The sequence below is a fragment of the Ammospiza caudacuta genome, chromosome 30 (assembly GCF_027887145.1).
Source record: "Ammospiza caudacuta isolate bAmmCau1 chromosome 30, bAmmCau1.pri, whole genome shotgun sequence".
NCBI classification, from domain to species: Eukaryota; Metazoa; Chordata; class Aves; order Passeriformes; family Passerellidae; genus Ammospiza; species Ammospiza caudacuta.
In genome coordinates this window covers 3,440,491-3,460,443 of record NC_080622.1, presented here as the reverse complement: position 1 = coordinate 3,460,443, position 19,953 = coordinate 3,440,491, and the positions used below count along the sequence as shown (strand labels likewise).

The window sequence follows — 19,953 nt, the reverse complement described above, 5'->3', positions numbered from 1 at the left end:
CTTTTGGATTTTAGTGCCCTGCAAAACCCACAACAACTAAAGAGAATTAATTTATTAAATTATTTCTTTCTTCTCATTTATTCCCCATTTTATTTTACTTTTTTGTAGAATTTATTCCCCTTTTTTTTTGGATTTGAGTGCCCTGCAACCACATCAACTAAAGAGAATTTATTTATTACATTATTTCTTTCTTGTAATTTATTCCCCGTTCTTTTGTGGAATTTATTCCCCAATTTATTTATTTATTTTTTGTAGAATTCATTCCCCATTTTAAAACCCTTTAGTACCTTGCGAAACCCACTTGAACTAAAGAGAAACTTTTATTTTAAAATTATTTCTTATCATTTATTCCCCATTTTTTTAGTTTTTTAGTGCCTTGCAAAACCACATCAACTAAAGAGAACTTTTAAAAAAATAATTTCTTTCTTATTCCCCAATTTTAGCATTTTAGTGCCCTGCAAAAACCACATCAACTAAAGAGAATTTATTTTTTTAACTATTTCTTCCTTATAATTTATTCCCCATTTTTGAAACACTTTAGTACCTTGTGAAACCCACTTGAACGAAAAAGAAACTTTTATTTTTAAATTATTTCTTACAATTTATTCCCCATTTTTTTGGTAGAATTTATTCCCCATTTTCTAAACACTTGAGTGCCTTGCAAAACCACGTCAACTAAAGAGAATTGATTTTTTTGAACTATTTCTTCCTCAGAATTTATTCCCCATTTTATTTATTTATTTTTGTAGAATTCATTCCCCATTTTTGAAACCCTTTACTACCTTGTGAAACCCACTTGAACTAAAGAGAAATTTTATTTTTAATCATGTCTTCCTTATAATTTATTCCCCGTTTTTTTGTAGAATTTATTCCCCATTTTTGAAACCCTTTACTACCTTGCTTGAACTAAAGAGAACTTTTATTTTTAATCACGTCTTCCTTATAATTTATTCCCCATTTTTTTGTAGAATTCATTCCCCATTTTTCAAACCCTTCACTACCTTACGAAACCCACTTGAACTAAAGGGAACTTTTATTTTGAGTTACGTCTTCCTTATAATTTATTCCCCGTTTTTTTGTAGAATTAATTCCCCATTTTTCAAACCCTTTACTACCTTGCTTGAACTAAAGAGAACTTTTATTTTTAATCACGTCTTCCTTATAATTTATTCCCCATTTTTGAAACCCTTTACGACCTTGTGAAACCCACTTGAACTAAAGGGAACTTTTATTTTGAGTTACGTCTTCCTTATAATTTATTCCCCATTTTTGAAACCCTTTACTACCTTGTGAAACCCACTTGAACTAAAGGGAACTTTTATTTTGAGTTACGTCTTCCTTATAATTTATTCCCCATTTTTTTGTAGAATTCATTCCCCATTTTTCAAACCCTTTACTACCTTACGAAACCCACTTGAACTAAAGGGAACTTTTATTTTGAGTTACGTCTTCCTTATAATTTATTCCCCATTTTTGAAACCCTTTACTACCTTGTGAAACCCACTTGAACTAAAGGGAACTTTTATTTTGAGTTACATCTTCCTTATAATTTATTCCCCGTTTTTTTGCAGAATTCATTCCCCATTTTTCAAACCCTTTACGACCTCACGAAACCCACTCGCGCTAAAGCCAAACTCCCATTTCCCAACCATTTCCCCTCACCCACACCCCATTTTTTTCCCCACTTCCCCACCCTACCAAACCCCAAACCCAACCACAACCAACCAGCTGCTTCTTCTTCTTCTCTCAACTCAACTCAACTCAACTCAACTCAACTCAACTCAACTCAACTCCAGTCCTAGCGCCAACCCAACCTCGTGGCACGCGCCAGGCTGGGTTTTAGTACTCGCTCAGGCTGTGCCACTTGGCCACGCTCTTGCCGGGGCCGTCGCACACCTGGTGCCAGTGCTCGGCGCCCGCGGCGCTGGCGCTGTGCGCGCCCAGGATCAGCCGCCCCACGGCCTCGTTCTTGGTGGTGCGCTCGAAGTCGATCACCAGGAACTCGACGCTGACGTTGGGCAGCAGCTCGGCCGGGATGTCGTAGCTGAAGGACTCGTTGAACACGGGGTTCAGCGTGCACTTCTTGACGTGCGTCTTCTTCTTGGCGATGCGCTTGCGGCCGTAGTAAACGTTCACCTTGACGTAGGGGTCTGCAAAGGGGGGGGAGAGGGCGGCCAGTGACACGGCCCAGGGGGCTCCGGCACGGCCTGGGGGCGCTGGGAGGCACTGGTTTGGGGACTGCAACTCCCATTCTACCCATCCCTCCACCATTCCACACCTTCATCTACCTCAGGTAGAGATTTGGGCTGGCAGGGACTTCAAAATCCCATTCTACTCATCCCCATCCCATTCCAGACCTTCATCTACCCCAGGCAGAGGTTTGGGCTCTGGTTTGGGTTGGGAGGAACCTCAAAATCCCATTCCATTCTTGCTCATCCCTTTGCACACCTTTGTCTACCCCAGGTAGAGATTTGGGGTGGGAGGGACTTAAAAATCCCATTCTACTCATCCCCATCCCATTCCAGACCTTCTACTACCCCAGGTAGAGGTTTGGGCTCTGGTTTGGGTTGGGAGGAACCTCAAAATCCCATTCTACCCATCCCTGTACGATTCCACACCTTCATCTACCTCAGGTAGAGATTTGGGCTGGCAGGGACTTAAAAATCCCATTCTACTCATCCCCATCCCATTCCAGACCTTCATCTACCCCAGGCAGAGGTTTGGGCTCTGGTTTGGGCTCGGAGAAACCTCAAAATCCCATTCTACCCATCCCCATCACATTCCACACCTTCCTCTACCCCAGGCAAAGATTTGGGCTGGGAGGAACCTCAAAATCCCATTTCACACCTTTCTGTACCCCAAGGTAGAGGTTTGGGCTCTGGTTTGGGCTGGGAGAAACCTCAAAATCCCATTCCACTCATCCCTGTACCATTCCACACCTTCATCTACCTCAGGTAGAGATTTGGGCTGGGAGGGACTTAAAAATCCCATTCTACTCATCCCCATCACATTCCATAACTTCCTCTACCCCAGATGGAGGTTTGAGCTCTGGTTTGGGCTGGGAGGGACTTCAAATCCCATTCCACACCTTTCTGTACCCCAGGTAGAGGTTTGGGCTGGGAAGGACTTAAAAATCCCATTCTACTTCTCCCCATCACATTCCACACCTTCATCTACCCCAGATAGAGGTTTGAGCTGGGAGGAACCTCAAAATCCCATTCCACTCATCCCTGCCCCATTCCACACCTTCATCTACCCCAGGTACAGATTTGGGCTGGGAGGGACTTCAAAATCCCATTTCACACCTTTCTGTACCCCAGGCAGAGGTTTGGGCTCTGGTTTGGGTTGGGAGGAACCTCAAAATCCCATTTCATTCTTGCTCATCCCTTTCCACACCTTTCTGTACCCCAGGTAGAGATTTGGGCTGGGAAGGACTTAAAAATCCCATTCTACTCCTGCCCACCCCATTCCAGACCTTCATCTACCCCAGGCAGAGGTTTGGGCTCTGGTTTGGGCTGGGGGGACTTAAAATCCCATTCTACTCATCCCCATCCCATTCCACACCTTCCAGTACCCAAGGTAGAGGTTTGGGCTCTGGTTTGGGCTGGGAGGAACCTCAAAATCCCATTCTACACATCCCTGTACCATTCCAAACCTTTGTCTACCCCAGGTAGAGGTTTGGGCTGGGAAGGACTTAAAAATCCCATTCTACTCCTGCCCATCCCATTCCACACCTTCATCTACCCCAGATGGAGGTTTAAGCTCTGGTTTGGGCTGGGAGGGACTTAAAATCCCATTTTACTCATATTCCCATCCCATTCCACACCTTCATCTACCCCAGGTAGAGGTTTGGGCTGGGAGGGACTTAAAAATTCCTGCCCATCACATTCCAGACCTTCTACTACCCCAGGCAGAGGTTTGAGCTCTGGTTGGGCTGGGAGGAACCTCAAAATCCCATTCCATTCTTGCTCATCCCTTTCCACACCTTCGTCTACCCCAGGTAGAGATTTGGGGTGGGAAGGACTTAAAAATCCCATTCTACTCATCCCCATCCCATTCCAGACCTTCATCTTCCTCAGGCAGAGGTTTGGGCTCTGGTTTGAGCTGGGAGAAACCTCAAAATCCCATTCCACTCATCCCTGCCCCATTCCACACCTTCATCTACCCCAGGTAGAGATTTGGGCTGGGAGGGACTTCAAAATCCCATTCCATTCCTGCTCATCCCATTCCAGACCTTCTACTACCCCAGGCAGAGGTTTGGGTTGGGAGGAACCTCAAAATCCCATTCCATTCTTGCTCATCCCTTTCCACACCTTCGTCTTCCCCAGGTAGAGATTTGGGGTGGAAAGGACTTAAAAAGCCCATTCCATTCCTCCTCATCCCATTCCAGACGTTCATCTTCCTCAGGTAGAGGTCTGGGCTCTGGTTTGAGCTGGGAGAAACCTCAAAATCCCATTCTACTCATCCCTGTCCCATTCCACACCTTCATCTACCCCAGGTAGAGATTTGGGCTGGGAGGGACTTAAAAATCCCATTCCCTCATCCTCATCTAATTTCACACCTTCCTCTACCTCAGGTAGCTCCAGGCTGGCTTTGGGCACTGCCAGGGATGCAGGGGCAGCCACAGCTGCTCTGGGAAATCTGTTTTCATGAATTTAATCCCAAGCATCCAAAGATTGGGCAGCTCAGGAGTTTCAGCTCCTCACCCCCCCAGTTTAGGTGCAAGGGAATTTTTGGGCAATGTTCTCATAGGACCATGGCATGGTTTGGGTTAAAAATAGAATTTAAAACTCATCCAGTGCCAAGAGCAAGGACATTTTCCACCATCCCAGGTTGATCCAAACCCTGTCCAACACTTCAGGGGCACCCACAGCTGCTCTGGGCACCTGCCCACCCTGCCAGGGAACAATTCCTGCCCAAAATCCCACCCAGGGTAAAGCCATTCCCTGTGTGCTGGCGCTCTCAATCCATCCCTCTCCCTGCAGCCCTGGAAATCCACCCTGAGCTCACCCCAAATCCCTCTCTGAGCACCCCAGCCTTGCTCAGGAGCCCAACAAAGGCTCGAGACGCTTCCAATTAATTTGCAATAATTTGCTGCCAGCAGAAGTTACTGGGAAAGAAAAAATTTAAAACAAAGCAACAAAGGCTCCCTTTTTCCCCCAGCTGCTCTTTATGCAAGCGCTGGATTACAATCAAGCTACCAGGCACTGAGGGAATTTTTATTTTCATTCCACACAAGTTTTGAAGTCCCTTGCTTGGCTGGCACTGCCTCATTTTCACCTTTTTTTTTTTTTTTTTTCTTTTCACCCAGCTGGAATGAGTTTATGCATAATCCAAAGATCATATAAATAAACAGTGTGAGTCACAAGGTTCTGCAGGTAGAACATCACTGAAAATTTTATTCTGTGCTTGGAGACTACACAAGCACAGATTTTTATTTTCTTTTTTTTTTTTCCCTTAAAGAGTAAAATGCAGGGCCTACAATAATTCAGCCTAGTCTGCATCCCTCTGAGGAGAAAGCTGCAAAACCAGGCCTAGGTTTGAATCTCAACTTGATCCCAACCATTTCCCCACAATCCTGAGGCAGAATTGTGCAAAAACCAGGGAAAAGCTGCAAAACCAGGCCTAGGTTTGAATCTCAACATGATCCCAACCATTTCCCCACAATCCTGAGGCAGAATTTGCTGAGGGGATTCAGGAGTGGGAAAAATCTGTGAAACAGCAAAGGCACAACAGCTGCTCTGCTGCTCTCCTCTCTGCAAACAGCACCACAAAAATGAAAACAACCAAAATCAGAATTTCTGGGGGCAGAGCTTGACCCCTCCTGGCTGTCCCCGCCTGGCAGGAGCTTTGCAGAGCCACAAGGGCCCTCCTGAGCCTCCTTTGCTCCTTCCCAGCTCCCTCAGGAATTTTCCAGCCCTTTCCCAGCTCCTTCAGGAATTCTCCATCCAATTTCCAACTCTCTCAGGAATTTCCAGCTCCCCCAGGAATTCTCCATTCCCTTCCCAGCTCCTTCAAGAATTCTCCATTCCCTTCCCAGCTCCCTCAGAAATTCTCCAGCCCTTTCCCAGTTCCCTCAGGAATTATCCAGTCTTTTTTCCAGCTCCCTCAAGAATTCTTCAGCCCCTTGCAGCTCCCTCAGAAATTCCCAGCTCCCTCAGAAATTCCCAGCTCCCTCAGGAATTTTCTAACACCTTCCCAGCTCCCTCAAGAATTCTCCATTCCCTTCCCAGCTCCCTCAGGAATTCTCCATTCCCTTCCCAGTTCCCTCAGAAATTTTCCAGCCCCTTTCCCAGCACCTTCAGGAATTCTCCATTCAATTTCCAGCTCCCTCAGGGATTCCCAGTTCCCTTAGAAATTCTCCAGCCCCTTTTCCAGTTCCCTCAGAAATTTTCCAGCCCTTTCCCAGTTCCTTCAGGAATTCCCAGCTCCTTCAGGAATTCTCCAGCTCCTTTCCCAGCTCCTTCAAGAATTCTCCATCCCCTCCCTCAGGGATTCTCCAGCCCTTTCCCAGTTCCCTCAGGAATTATCCAGTCCTTTTTCCAGCTCCCTCAAGAATTCTTCAGCCCCTTCCCAACTCCCTCAGGAATTCCCAGCTCCCTCAGGAATTCTCCATTCCCTTTCCCAGCTCTCTCAGGGATTCTCCATTCCCTCCCCAGCTCCTTTAGGAGTTTTCCAGCCCCTTCCCAGCTCCCTCAGGGATTCTCCAACCCCTTCCCAGCTCTCTTAAGAAATTCTCCAGCCCCTTCCCAGCTCCTTCAAGAATTCTCCATTCAATTCCCAGCTCCCTCAGGAATTCTCCAGGATGTTCTGGATCCAGCACAGAGCTGCTGCCTCCACAAAGCCCTGCCTGCATGAAGAGCTCCCAGCAGAAAGAATTTGGGTCTGCACAACCATTCCACTCCAATTCCACTGATTTTTTGTGGATTTTCAGCACCTGAGCCCCTCAGGCTCTTCAGGAGTGTCCTGAAGGTCCCACCAAGGCTGCCTGGGGGATCTGAGGGGTTTAGGAGCTCAAATTCCACTGATTTTTGGTGGATCTTTGGTACCTGAGCCCCTCAGGCTCTTCAGGAGTGTCCTGAAGGTCCCACCAAGGCAGCCTTGGGGGCTCTGAGGGGTTTAGGAGCTGAAATTCCACTGATTTTGGGGGATCTGTTACCAAAGGGCTCTGAGGGGGTTTGGAGCTCAAATTCCACTGATTTTTTTGTGGATTTTCAGCAGCTGAACCCTTCAGGCTCTTCAGGAGCGTCCTGAAGATCCCACCAAGGCTGCCTTGGGGGATGGAGAAGTTTAGGAGCTCAATTTCCACTGATATTTTTTGGATTTTTAGCAGCTGAGCCCTTCAGGCTCTTCAGGAGTTCCCACCAAGGCTGCCTTGGGGGATCTGAGGTGTTTAGGAGCTCAAATTCCACCGAGTTTTGGTGGGTCTTTAGTAGCTGAGCCCTTCAGGCTCTTCAAGAGTGTCCTGAAGATCGGAGGGGTTTAGGAGCTCAATTTCCACTGATTTTTGGTGGATCTTTGGTACCTGAGCCCCTCAGGCTCTTCAGGAGCTCAGTTTCCACTGATTTTTTTGTGGATTTTCAGCAGCTGAGTCCCCCAGGCTCTTCAGGAGTGTCCTGAAGGTCTGAGGGCCTTAGAAGCTCCAATTCCACTGATTTTTTGTGGATTTTCAGCAACTGAGCCCTTCAGGCTCTTCAGGAGTGTCCTGAAGGTCCCACCAAGGCTGCCTGGGGGATTGAGGGGTTTAGGAGCTCCATCACAACTGAGAGTGACGCAGCACTCAGAGCAATCTAAAAACCCTTAAGAAGAATTTGAAGAAAAAAAAATAAATTATTAAAAATATATATTTTATATTTATACATATAAAATATATATAAAATATAAAATCTTCAGCTAAGCCAAAGGAAGAGCCCTGCGGGGAAATTTGGGGATTTTCTGCTTTTTCCCACCCGCTCCAAGGTGGAGAAAATAGCTTCTACCTGAGAGGCCAGTGATGTCCATCTTTGGCAAATGCCTGGCCTTCAGCACCACCACAGTCATCCTCTGTGCCACGGGCTGGTAGGACAGGGACACCTGCAGCTCCCCTCTGCTGATGCACTTCTGCCAGAAAAACACACACAGCTCCTCAGGACAGGCTGCTCTTCCTCACTGGGAGGTGCCCAGAATTTCCTTTCCTCGTGTTAAATGGATAAAAAGCAGGGAAATGAGCCCCAGGTGTCTCAGGTGCAAAAATATGAATTTGTGGGAAAAAAAACAGAATTTGTGGTTGAGGATCTGCATTATTCCTGCTTGATAAACCATGGAGGCTCCTGGATTAAAAGCTCTGGGATCAAACACAGCCATAAGACACAAAAAAATATGAAATTGTGGAAAAAAATAGAATTTATGGTTGAGGATCTGCATCATTTCTGTTTGTAGAACCACTGAGGGTCCCAGATCAAAATCTCTGGGATAAAACAAACCAAAAATATGAATTTGGGGAAAAAACAGAATTTATGGCTGAGGATCTGCATCATTCCTGTTTGTAAAACCGTGGAAGGTTGTGGATCAAAATCTCTGGGGTCAAACACAGGTGTGTCACACCAAAAATATGAATTTGTGGAAAAAACAGAATTTTTGGCTGAGGATCTACATTATTCTTTCTTGTTAAACCACGGAGGCTCCTGGATCAAAAGCTCTGGGGTCAAACACACCAGAAATATGAATTTGTGGAAACCATGGAAGGTTTTACAAACAGGAATGATGCAGATCCTCAGCCATAAATTCTGGTTTTTCCACAAATTCATATTGGGGTCAAACACAGGTGTGTCACACCAAAAATATGAATTTGTGGAAAAAACAGAATTTTTGCCTGAGGATCTACATTATTCTTTCTTGTTAAACCACGGAGGCTCCTGGATTAAAAGCTCTGGGATCAAACACAGCCATAAGACACAAAAATTATGAAATTGTGGAAAAAAATAGAATTTATGGTTGAGGATCTGCATCATTCCTGTTTGTAGAACCACTGAGGGTCCCAGATCAAAATCTCTGGGATAAAACAAACCAAAAATATGAATTTGGGGAAAAAACAGAATTTATGGTTGAGGATCTGCATTGTTCCTGCTTGATAAACCATGGAGGCTCCTGGATTAAAAGCTCTGGGATCAAACACAGCCATAAGACACAAAAAATATGAAATTGTGGGAAAAAATAGAATTTATGGTTGAGGATCTGCATCATTCCTGTTTGTAGAACCACTGAGGGTCCCAGATCAAAATCTCTGGGATAAAACAAACCAAAAATATGAATTTGGGGGAAAAACAGAATTTATGGCTGAGGATCTGCATCATTCCTATTTGTAAAACCATGGAAGGTTGTGGATCAAAATCTCTGGGGTCAAACACAGGTGTGTCACACCAAAAATATGAATTTGTGGAAAAAACAGAATTTTTGGCTGAGGATCTACATTATTCTTTCTTGTTAAACCGTGGAGGCTCCTGGATCAAAAGCTCTGGGGTCAAACACACCAGAAATATGAATTTGTGGAAAACCAGAATTTATGGTTGAGAATCTGCATCATTCCTGATCTGAAGGTTCCAGATCAAAATCTCTGGGGTCAAACACAGCCATATCACACCAAAAATATGAAATTGGGTAAAAAGCAAAATTTGTAGCCGAGGCTCTGCATCATTCCTGCTTGTAGAACCACTGAGGGTCCCAGATCAAAAGGTTTGGGGTCAAACACAGCCATATCACAGCAAAAATATGAATTTGGGGAAAAACCAGAACTTATGGTTGAGGATCTGCATCATTCCAGTTTGTAGAACCATTGAGGCTCCTGGATCAAAATCTCTGGGGTCAAACACAGCCATATCACACCAAAAAAAAAAGAATTTGGGGAAAAACCAGAACTTATGGTTGAGGATCCGCATCATTCCTGATCTGAATCTTCCAGATCAAAATCTCTAGGGCCAAAGAGTTCCCCCCACATGGATTGGGGGTGCACACACCCACCTGGATGTTCCTTTTGAGGATTCACCCCTTCAAGGTGGATATATCACCAAAAACATGGATTTGTGGAGAAAACCCCAACATTTATGGCTGAGGATCTGCATCACTCCTGTTTACAGAGAGGATTTTGAGGGTCCCAGATCAAAAGGTTTGGGGTCAAACCAAAAAAAATGAAATTGGGTAAAAACCAAAATTTATGGCTGAGAATCCGCATCATTCCTGATCTGAATCTTCCAGATCAAAATCTCTGGGGCCAAAGAGTCCCCCCTCATGGATTGGGGCTGCACACACCCACCTGGATGTTCCTTTTGAGGATCTCCCTGGTGAGCTGCACCTTGCCCGTGCTGGGATCCACCCCTGCAAGGTGGATATATCACCAAAAACATGGATTTGTGGAGAAAACCCCAACATTTATGGCTGAGGATCTGCATCACTCCTGTTTGTAGAACTACTACAGAGAGGATTTTGAGGGTCCCAGATCAAAAGGTTTGGGGTCAAACACAGCCATATCACAGCAAAAAAATTGAAATTGGGTAAAAACCAAAATGTATGACTGAGAATCCGCATCATTCCTGATCTGAATCTTCCAGATCAAAAGCTCTGGGGCCAAAGAGTCCCCCCTCATGGATTGGGGCTGCACACACCCACCTGGATGTTCCTTTTGAGGATCTCCCTGGTGAGCTGCACCTTGCCCGTGCTGGGATCCACCCCGGCCAGGGGCACCATCACCTCCCCGATCACGTCGTCGCGGGAGAAGCGGTCGAAGCTGAGCACCAGGAAGTGCAGCACCAGGTCCTGCAGCTGGCTGTAGGGGATGCCGTAGAAGGTGAAGGTCTCGTCGAAAACGGGCTCCAGGGTCTTGCGCAGCACGCGGGTCTTGACGCGGTGCCGCTTGTCGGGCAGGATGGTCATCTTGATGTAGGGGTCGGAGCTCTGCGTGTGCTCGTCCATCACCGGCAGCCCGTGGGCCTCCTGGATGGTGACCACCAGGGCTTTTTTTGGGAAGTTGTAGTCCACGGAGAAAGTCAGCTCTCCCAGCATCACGTCGTCACCCGGAGAAGAGGGAGAGGAGGTTTTGCTTCCTCCCGGAGTGAGGCTTTGATCTGGGCTGAGTTCATCTCCGTAATCCACCTTGATGGGGAGCTGCTCCACCTGGGGGGGTCCATCTGGAGCCTTGCTGGGGCCCCCCAAGCCGGCCTCAGCGGCATCCAGCAGGAGGTTGCCCCCGCTGCCGCCCTCCCCGGCCGCGCCGCTCTTGTCTCGGCGGATCCGCTTGATTTTCTTCTTGTTGCTCAAGGTCTCCGGGTAGATGCTGATGCCTTTCAGCATGTGGATGAATTTGTAAGGCGGGGTTTTGTGCTTCTTTTCTGCTTGCTGGTGACAGCATGTCCACACAAAGACTGTGACCGAGACGGAAACCACCAGCACGGTGGCGCCGATGAGTCCGGCCACCACGGGGGACACATCTGTGGGGAGACAGGGCAGTGAGGAGCAGCACGCCTGGTCACACTTAATGCTGGCATTTGAGTGTCACAGCATCCCCAAAATTTATTCCTCACACTCCTAAGGCATCCCTGACCTGTGTTCCATGAGCTAAGGAAGGATCTCTGTCCTGCCACCACAGGGGGAAATCAAGGCAGTGAGGAGCAGCACACCTGGCTGCAGATCTACGCATTCCTGTCGTCTTTTAATTCTAACATCTGCCTATCACAGATTCCTCAACCATCATTTTTATCTCTAAATTTATTTCTCACACCCTAAGGCATGCCTGATCCATTTTCCATGAGCTAAGGAAGGATCTCTGTCCTGCCACCACAAAGGACACATCTGTGGGCAGTGAGGAGCAGCACACCTGATGCAGATCCACACACTCCTGTCGTGCTTTAATTCTTGGATCTGCTTATCACAGCTTCCCCAAACATCATTTTTTTAATCTCTACATTTATTTCTCACACTCCTAAGGCATGCCTGACCTGTGTTCCATGAGCTAAGGAAGGATCTCTGTCCTGCCACCATGAGGGACACATCTGTGGGCAGTGAGGAGCTGAGACCTGGCTGCAGAATTACACATTCGTGTGGTGCTTTTAATTCTGGAATCTGCCTATCCCAGTTTCCCCAGACATCATTTTTTTAATCTGTAAATTTATTTCTCACACTCTCAAGGCATGCCTGACCTGTGTTGCATGAGCTAAGGAAGGATCTCTGTCCTGCCACCACAGGGGGAAATCAAGGCAGTGAGGAGCAGCACACCTGGCTGCAGATCTATGCATTCCTGTCGTGTTTTAATTCTAACATCTGCCTATCACAGATTCCTCAACCATCATTTTTATCTCTAAATTTATTTCTCACACTCCTAAGTCATGCCTGACCTGTGTTCCATGAGCTAAGGAAGGATCTCTGTCCTGCCACCACAAAGGACACATCTGTGGGCAGTGAGGAGCAGCACACCTGATGCAGATCCGCACACTCCTGTCGTGCTTTTAATTCTTGGATCTGCTTATCACAGCTTCCCCAAACATCATTTTTTTAATCTCTACATTTATTTCTCACACTCCTAAGGCATGCCTGACCTGTGTTCCATGAGCTAAGGAAGGATCTCTGTCCTGCCACCACACACCTGATGCAGATCCACACACTTCTGTTGTGCTTTTAATTCTGGGATTTGCCTATCAGAGCTTCCCCAAACATCATTTTTATCTCGAAATTTATTTCTCACACTCCTAAGGCATGCCTGACCTGTGTTCCATGAGCTAAGGAAGGATCTCTGTCCTGCCACCATGAGGGACGCATCTGTGGGAAGACAAGGCAGTGAGGAGCAGCACAGCTGGCTGCAGATTTACACACTCCTGTTGTGCTTTAAATTCTGGGATTTGCCTATCAGAGCATCCCCAAAATTTATTTCTCACACTCTCAAGTCATGCCTACATCACTGCTATCTCTAAATTTATTTCTCACGTTCTTAGGACATGCCTGACCTGTGTTCCATGAGCTAAGGAAGGATCTCTGTCCTGCCACCACACACCTGATGCAGATCCACACACTCCTGTTGTGCTTTTAATTCTGGGATTTGCCTATCAGAGCATCCCCAGACATCATTTTTTTTATCTCTAAATTTATTTCTCACACTCCTAAGGCATGCCTGATCCATTTTCCATGAGTTAAGGAAGGATCTGTGTCCTGCCACCATGAGGGACACATCTGTGGGAGGACAAGGCAGTGAGGAGCTGAGACCTGGCTGCAGATTTACACACTCCTGTTGTGCTTTAAATTCTGGGATTTGCCTATCACAGCTTCCCCAAACATCATTTTTTTATCTCTAAATTTATTTCTCACACTCCTAAGGCATGCCTGACCTGTGTTCCATGAGCTAAGGAAGGATCTCTGTCCTGCCACCATGAGGGACACATCTGTGGGAGGACAAGGCAATGAGGAGCTGAGACCTGGCTGAAGATCTGAACATTCCTGTCATGCTTTCAATTTTGGCATTTGAGTGTCACAGCATCCCCAAAATTTATTCCTCACACTCCTAAGTCATGCCTGACCCGTTTTCCATGAGCTAAGGAAGGATCTGTGTCCGGCCACCATGAGGGACACATCTGTGGGCAGTGAGGAGCTGAGACCTGGCTGCAGATTTACACACTCCTGTTGTGCTTTAAATTCTGGGATTTGCCTATCACAGCTTCCCCAAACATCATTTTTTTATCTCTAAATTTATTTCTCACACTCCTAAGGCATGCCTGACCTGTGTTCCATGAGCTAAGGAAGGATCTCTGTCCTGCCACCACAAAGGACACATCTGTGGGCAGTGAGGAGCAGCACACCTGGCTGAAGGTTTACGCATCCCTGTCGTGCTTTAATTCTTGGATCTGCTTATCACAGCTTCCCCAAACATCATTTTTTTTATCTCTAAATTTATTTCTCACACTCCTAAGGCATGCCTGACCCGTTTTCCATGAGCTAAGGAAGGATCTCTGTCCTGCCACCACACACCTGCTGCAGATCCACCCACTCCTATCACACTCTTAATTCCAATATCTGCCTATCAGAGCCCTCCCAGACATCAATTTTATCTCTAAATTTATTAATTTTTTTTATCTCTAAATTGATTTCTCCCACCCCAAGGCATGCCTGACCTGTTCCCTGAGCTCAGGATCTCGAACTGTTGCTTGCCTCATCTTGCCAAGCCCAGCTCCTGCCTCACCACATCTCCATAGGAACGCTGCTCTCCATGTGCAGGCAACATTTGCTTTTATTTTATTTTTTTATTTTTTGAATGCCCTGCTCAGGAACGTTACACAATTCCATTTTCACAACAGGGAGGGAGTTATGAATATGGCCAAAATGCTGGATTTGAGATATCCTTTATGAACAATATTGAAAATTTTCTTTTGTCCTGAAGTGGGTGTTTTGTCCTGGATTTTTGGTTAAATTCAGGGGTAAACATGAAACCCCCCATGGAAATGCAGTGTCCAAAAACAGACAGAAAATCCTCCTATCATAAAATAATAAAGTTATTCTTATTCTTATTCTTACTCTTATTCTTATTCTTTTATTCTTATTCTCACTCTTATTATGTTATTATTATTATTATTATTATTATTATTATTATTATTATTATTATTATTATTATTCTTTTAATCTTTTATTCTTTTATTCTTATTCTTTTATTCTTATTCTTATTTTTACTCTTATTCTCATTCTTACTCTTATTCTTTTATTCTTATTCTCTTATTCTTATTCTTATTTTTACTCTTATTCTTATTCTTTTATTCTTATTCTCTTATTCTTATTCTTATTCTTTTATTCTTATTCTTTTATTCTTATTCTTTTATTCTTATTCTCTTATTCTTATTCTTATTCTTTTATTCTTATTCTTATTCTTTTATTCTTATTCTTTTTACTCTTATTTTTATTCTTATTCTTATTATCTTATTCTTATTCTTCTTTTATTCTTATTCTTATTCTTTTATTCTTAATCTTATTCTTATTCTCATTCTTATTCTTAATCTTATTCTTATTCTTATTCTTATTCTCATTCTCATTCTTATTCTTATTCTTATTCTTATTCTCATTCTTATTAATATTCTTATTTATTCTCATTTTTGGTTTTATTTCTGTGGTTTCCTCACAAGATCAATTCTTGTGCCTTCATTTCTTGCACCTCTGATGGGACAATTCCAGAAGCAGAACCCAGCAGCAACACCAGAAATCACCAAATAAATCTTTTCTCTCACTGAACTATTGCAAATCTCAAAATTATTTCAATTCTGAAAATTATTTCAGCTCTGAAAATCATTTTAACTCTGAATATTATTTCAATTCTGAATATTATTTCAATTCTGAATATTATCTCATCCTCAGTGACTCCCAATCCCCCTTGTCCTGGCTGAAGGCTTTAATGTAATTTATGTAATTTATGTAATTTATGTAATTTATGTAATTTTTCCATCCATCCTTCAGTCCTGTATCCATAATCTCTGAAAACTGCATTGATCTAAAGCTGCCAAAACCAAATTTTAGTGAAGTTTTGCACTTTCAGAGCATTTCCCCCTCAATGTCCACTTGAAATGGCAGCACAGCCTCCCTCCAACACAGCAGAACTTTGATTTTTTATCCAAAAAACCCAAATTATTTTTATCCAAAGTTTTTTTTTTTAACTTTATTTTTGTGGGAGCCATCTTTATTCAAATGTGACCTTATAATTTGACCAAAAGAAAATCAAAAATCACCAAAAATCTCCTTTTCAACCTGATCTTTGCTAAGGATAATGGTTAAATGGTGGATGTCAGGAAACTCAAGGCCAGAGGGAAGTGGGGTTTGTTTTTAACAAAATAAATGGTGCTGGAGGGAAAAATATCCATAAATAATTTGGGATTTATGGGAAATGCAGCAGCCAGGCATGGCCAGGGAATGGAGGGTGGGAGGGGAAGGTCAGAGGGGGCTGCAGGACAGGAGGGAGAGGGTGGAGGAACCTTCACACTCCTCACCTGGGCTGCACAAAAACATCCCAAACCCAGCAGTTCTCTGCACCAAAACGTCCCAAATTCTCACTCCAAAAACATCCCAAACCCCAGTGGTTCTCAGCCCCAAAAATATCCCAAATTCTCAGCCTCAAAAACATCCCAAACCCCAGTAGTTCTCAGCCCCAAAAATATCCCAAATTCTCAGCCTCAAAAACATCCCAAACCCCAGCAGTTCTGGGCACCAAAAAAATTCCCAATCCGAGTGGTTCTCAGCACCAAAAACATCCCAAACCCAGCGGTTCTCTGCACCAAAAACAACCCAAATTCTTGGTCCCAAAAACATCCCAAACTCCAGCAGTTCTGCGTCCCAAAACCACCCCAAATCCGAGTGGTTCTCAGCACCAAAACCATCCCAAACCTGGGGTTCTCAGCCCCAAAAACACCCCAAATTCTCAGCCTCAAAAACATCCCAAACCCAGCAGTTCTGAACCCCAAAAACATCCCAAACCCAGCAGTTCTGGGCACCCAAAACATCCCAAATTCTCACTCCACAAACATCCCAAACCCCAGTGGTTCTCAGCCCCAAAAACACCCCAAATTCTCACCCCAAAAACATCCCAAACCCAGCAGTTCTGGGCCCCAAAAACATCCCAAATCCAGTGGTTCTCAGCCCCAAAAATATCCCAAATTCTCACCCCAAAAACATCCCAAACCCAGCAGTTCTGGGCCCCAAAAACATCCCAAACTCCAGCAGTTCTGCATCCCAAAAACATCCCAAACCCAGCGGTTCTGGGCCCCAAAACATGCCAAATTCTCACTCCAAAAACATCCCAAACTCCAGTGGTTCTCAGCCCCAAAAATATCCCAAATTCTCACCCCAAAAACATCCCAAACCCAGCAGTTCTGGGCACCAAAAACATCCCAAACCCCAGTGGTTCTCAGCCCCAAAAATATCCCAAATCCAGTGGTTCTCTGCACCAAAAACATCCCAAATTCTCAGCCTCAAAAACATCCCAAACTCTTGGCCCTAAAAACATCCCAAACCCAGCGGTTCTGAACCCCAAAAACATCCCAAACTCCAGCAGTTCTGCATCCCAAAACCACCCCAAATCCGAGTGGTTCTCAGCACCAAAACCATCCCAAACCCAGCGGTTCTCAGCCCCAAAAACATCCCAAATTCTCAGCCTCAAAAACATCCCAAACTCTTGGCCCTAAAAACATCCCAAATCCCAGTGGTTCTCAGCCCCAAAAACACCCCAAATTCTTGGTCCCAAAAACATCCCAAACTCCAGCAGTTCTGGGCACCAAAAACATCCCAAATCCAGTGGTTCTCAGCCCCAAAAATATCCCACATTCTCAGCCTCAAAAACATCCCAAACCCAGCAGTTCTGCATCCCAAAAACATCCCAAACCCAGTGGTTCTCAGCACCAAAAACATCCCAAATTCTCAGCCCCAAAAACATCCCAAACTCTTGAAACTCTTGGCCCTAAAAACATCCCAAATCCCAGTGGTTCTCAGCCCCAAAAACACCCCAAATTCTCAGCCTCAAAAACATCCCAAACCCAGAAGTTCTGCATCCCAAAAACATCCCAAACCCAGCGGTTCTCAGCACCAAAACCATCCCAAATTCTCAGCCTCAAAAACATCCCAAACTCTTGGCCCTAAAAACATCCCAAACCCAGCGGTTCTGAACCCCAAAAACATCCCAAACTCCAGCAGTTCTGCATCCCAAAACCACCCCAAATCCGAGTGGTTCTCAGCACCAAAACCATCCCAAACCCAGCGGTTCTCAGCCCCAAAAACATCCCAAATTCTCAGCCTCAAAATCATCCCAAACCCAGCAGTTCTGCATCCCCAGAACATCCCAAATCCCAGTGGTTCTCAGCCCCAAAAACATCCCAAATTCTTGGCCCCCAAACCATCCCAAACCCAGCAGTTCTGGGCCCCAAAAACATCCCAAACCCCAGTGGTTTTCTGCACCCAAAACCATTCTAAACCCAGTGGTTCTCAACACCAAAAACACCCCAAATTCTTGGCCCCCAAACCATCCCAAACCCCAGCAGTTGTGGGCCCCCAAAAACATCCTAAACCCAGTGGTTCTACATCCCCAGAACATCCCAAACCTCAGCGGTTCTCAGCCCCAAAACCACCCCAAACGTCAGCGGTTCTCAGCCCCAAAACCACCCCAAACGTCAGCGGTTCTCTATCCTGAAAAACATCCCAAACCCAGCGGTTCTGGGCACCCAAAACTATCCCAAACTCCAGCAGTTCCCAGCCCCAAAACATCCCAAACCCCAGTGGTTCTCTGTCTTGAAAAACATCCTAAATTCTCAGCCCCAAAACCATCCCAAACCCAGCGGTTCTCTGCCACCAAAAACAACCCAAACCCAGCGGTTCTGGGCCTCAAAACCATCCCAAACCTCAGCGGTTCTGGGCCCTAAAACCATCCCAAAACCCCAGCGGTTCTGGGCCTCAAAACCATCCCAAACCCAGCGGTTCTGGGCCCCAAAAACATCCCAAACCCAGCGGTTCTCTGCCACCAAAACCATCCCAAACCCAGCGGTTCTCTGCCACCAAAACCATCCCAAACCCAGCGGTTCTGGGCCCTAAAACCATCCCAAATCCAGCGGTTCTGGGCCCTAAAACCACCCCAAACCCAGCGGTTCTCTGCCACCAAAAACAACCCAAACCCAGCGGTTCTGGGCCTCAAAACCATCCCAAACCCAGCGGTTCTGGGCCCCAAAACCATCCCAAACCCAGCGGTTCTGGGCCCCAAAACCATCCCAAACCCAGCGGTTCTCGGCCCGACGCCGCCGGGCAGGGCCCGCACGGATCTCAGCGGGCTTTGGCGCTTCTCCACCGCCCCCGCGGCGCTCTCGGTCCCGGTTCCCCCTCCCCTCCCCCGAGCATCCCCCGGTGCCCCGGACAGGCCCCGCCTTGTGGCGCCGGTGCCGGTGCCGCAGCCGCCCCGGGGAGCGCGAACAAAGGCCGGGGCGCGGCGCGGCCCGGCACAGACGTCACGTCATCGGCCCGGGCTGCACCTGCCCCCGGGCCCCGCTCCCCCGGTACCGGCCCCGCGCCCGCGGCCCAGCGCTGGCACCGCCCCAGCAGCGGAGACCGCGGCGGCAGCGGCATCGCCCGGCCCGCGGGGGCGGAGGGGCCGCGGGATGCTGAGGGCCCGGGGGATGCTGTGAGGGCCCGGGGGATGCTGTGAGGGGCCGGGGGATGCTGTGAGGGGCCGGGGGATGCTGTGAGGGGCCGGGGGATGCTGTGAGGGCCCGGGGGATGCTGTGAGGGGCCGGGGGATGCTGTGAGGGCCCGGGGGATGCTGTGAGGGGCCGGGCGGTGCTGAGGGGCCGGGGGATGCTGTGAGGGGCCGGGCGGTGCTGAGGGCCCGGGGGATGCTGCGAGGGGCCGGAGATGCTGTGAGGGGCCGGTGGATGCTGAGGGACCGCGGGATGCTGAGGGGCCGCGGGATGCTGAGGGGCCGCGGGATGCTGAGGGACCGGGACCGGGGGATGCTGTGAGGGCCCGGGCGATGCTGAGGGGCCGGTGGATGCTGAGGGCCCGGCGGGTGCGGAGGCCCTGGAGCGCCGCTCCCGTCCCCCTGCGCGGCCGCAGCGAGGCCCGGCCCCGGGGGCGCCTCTGGGGGCTCCGCCAGGACGGACGGGCCGCAGCCAGGACCGCCGCGGCCCGGCCGCACTCACCGAAGCCGGGGTGGACACTGGTGATCTCGGCCATGGCCCCGCCGAGGCCGGGGCCGCGGGGGTGCGGGCCCGGTGCGGAGGATGCTGGCGGCCGGGATGCAGGAGCTGCCGACTGGTCCCGCTGCGGCGCTCGCCCCGCCCGGCCCCGCCCCGCCCGCGGCGGCCCCGCCCGGCGGTGACTCGGCAACTGTCGGGGCTCCGGGCACGGAGCCGCGGGGCGTGTGCCCGCGGTGTGCCTGAGCCGCGCTCCCACCGGGAGCCGGCAGCACTGGCAGCACCGGGCGGCCGC

The 19,953-nt window shown here is 47.5% G+C and overlaps 1 protein-coding gene across 2 annotated transcripts; it reads right to left on the bottom strand.

Annotated features, from left to right (window-relative positions):
* Nucleotides 1-1,734: 1,734 nt before the first annotated feature.
* Nucleotides 1,735-19,877, bottom strand: SYT11 (synaptotagmin 11). Of its 2 annotated transcripts, none has more exons than XM_058821795.1 (4): nucleotides 19,665-19,877; nucleotides 10,642-11,459; nucleotides 7,977-8,100; nucleotides 1,735-2,150 (listed from the first exon to the last, which is right to left on the bottom strand). In XM_058821795.1, the coding sequence occupies exons 1-4, from the start codon at nucleotides 19,696-19,698 to the stop codon at nucleotides 1,840-1,842; spliced, it is 1,287 nt and encodes a 428-aa protein (XP_058677778.1). In that variant the 5' UTR covers nucleotides 19,699-19,877; the 3' UTR covers nucleotides 1,735-1,839. The 2 variants fall into 2 exon arrangements, with proteins under 2 accessions (XP_058677778.1, XP_058677779.1); XM_058821796.1 differs by having other exon boundaries at nucleotides 7,980-8,100.
* Nucleotides 19,878-19,953: the final 76 nt, after the last annotated feature.

What these genes read in the sequence shown, in the direction of transcription:
- SYT11 (XM_058821795.1), bottom strand. Translation starts at nt 19,698, where the DNA reads ATGGCCGAGATCACCAGTGTCCACCCCGGCTTCG. An exon ending in TCCTCAAAAGGAACATCCAG is followed by an intron (nt 8,101 to 10,641) that starts GTGGGTGTGTGC and finishes TTTTTCTGGCAG; the next exon opens with AAGTGCATCAGCAGAGGGGA. An exon ending in CATCACTGGCCTCTCAGGTA is followed by an intron (nt 2,151 to 7,976) that starts GAAGCTATTTTC and finishes CCCCCTTTGCAG; the next exon opens with ACCCCTACGTCAAGGTGAAC.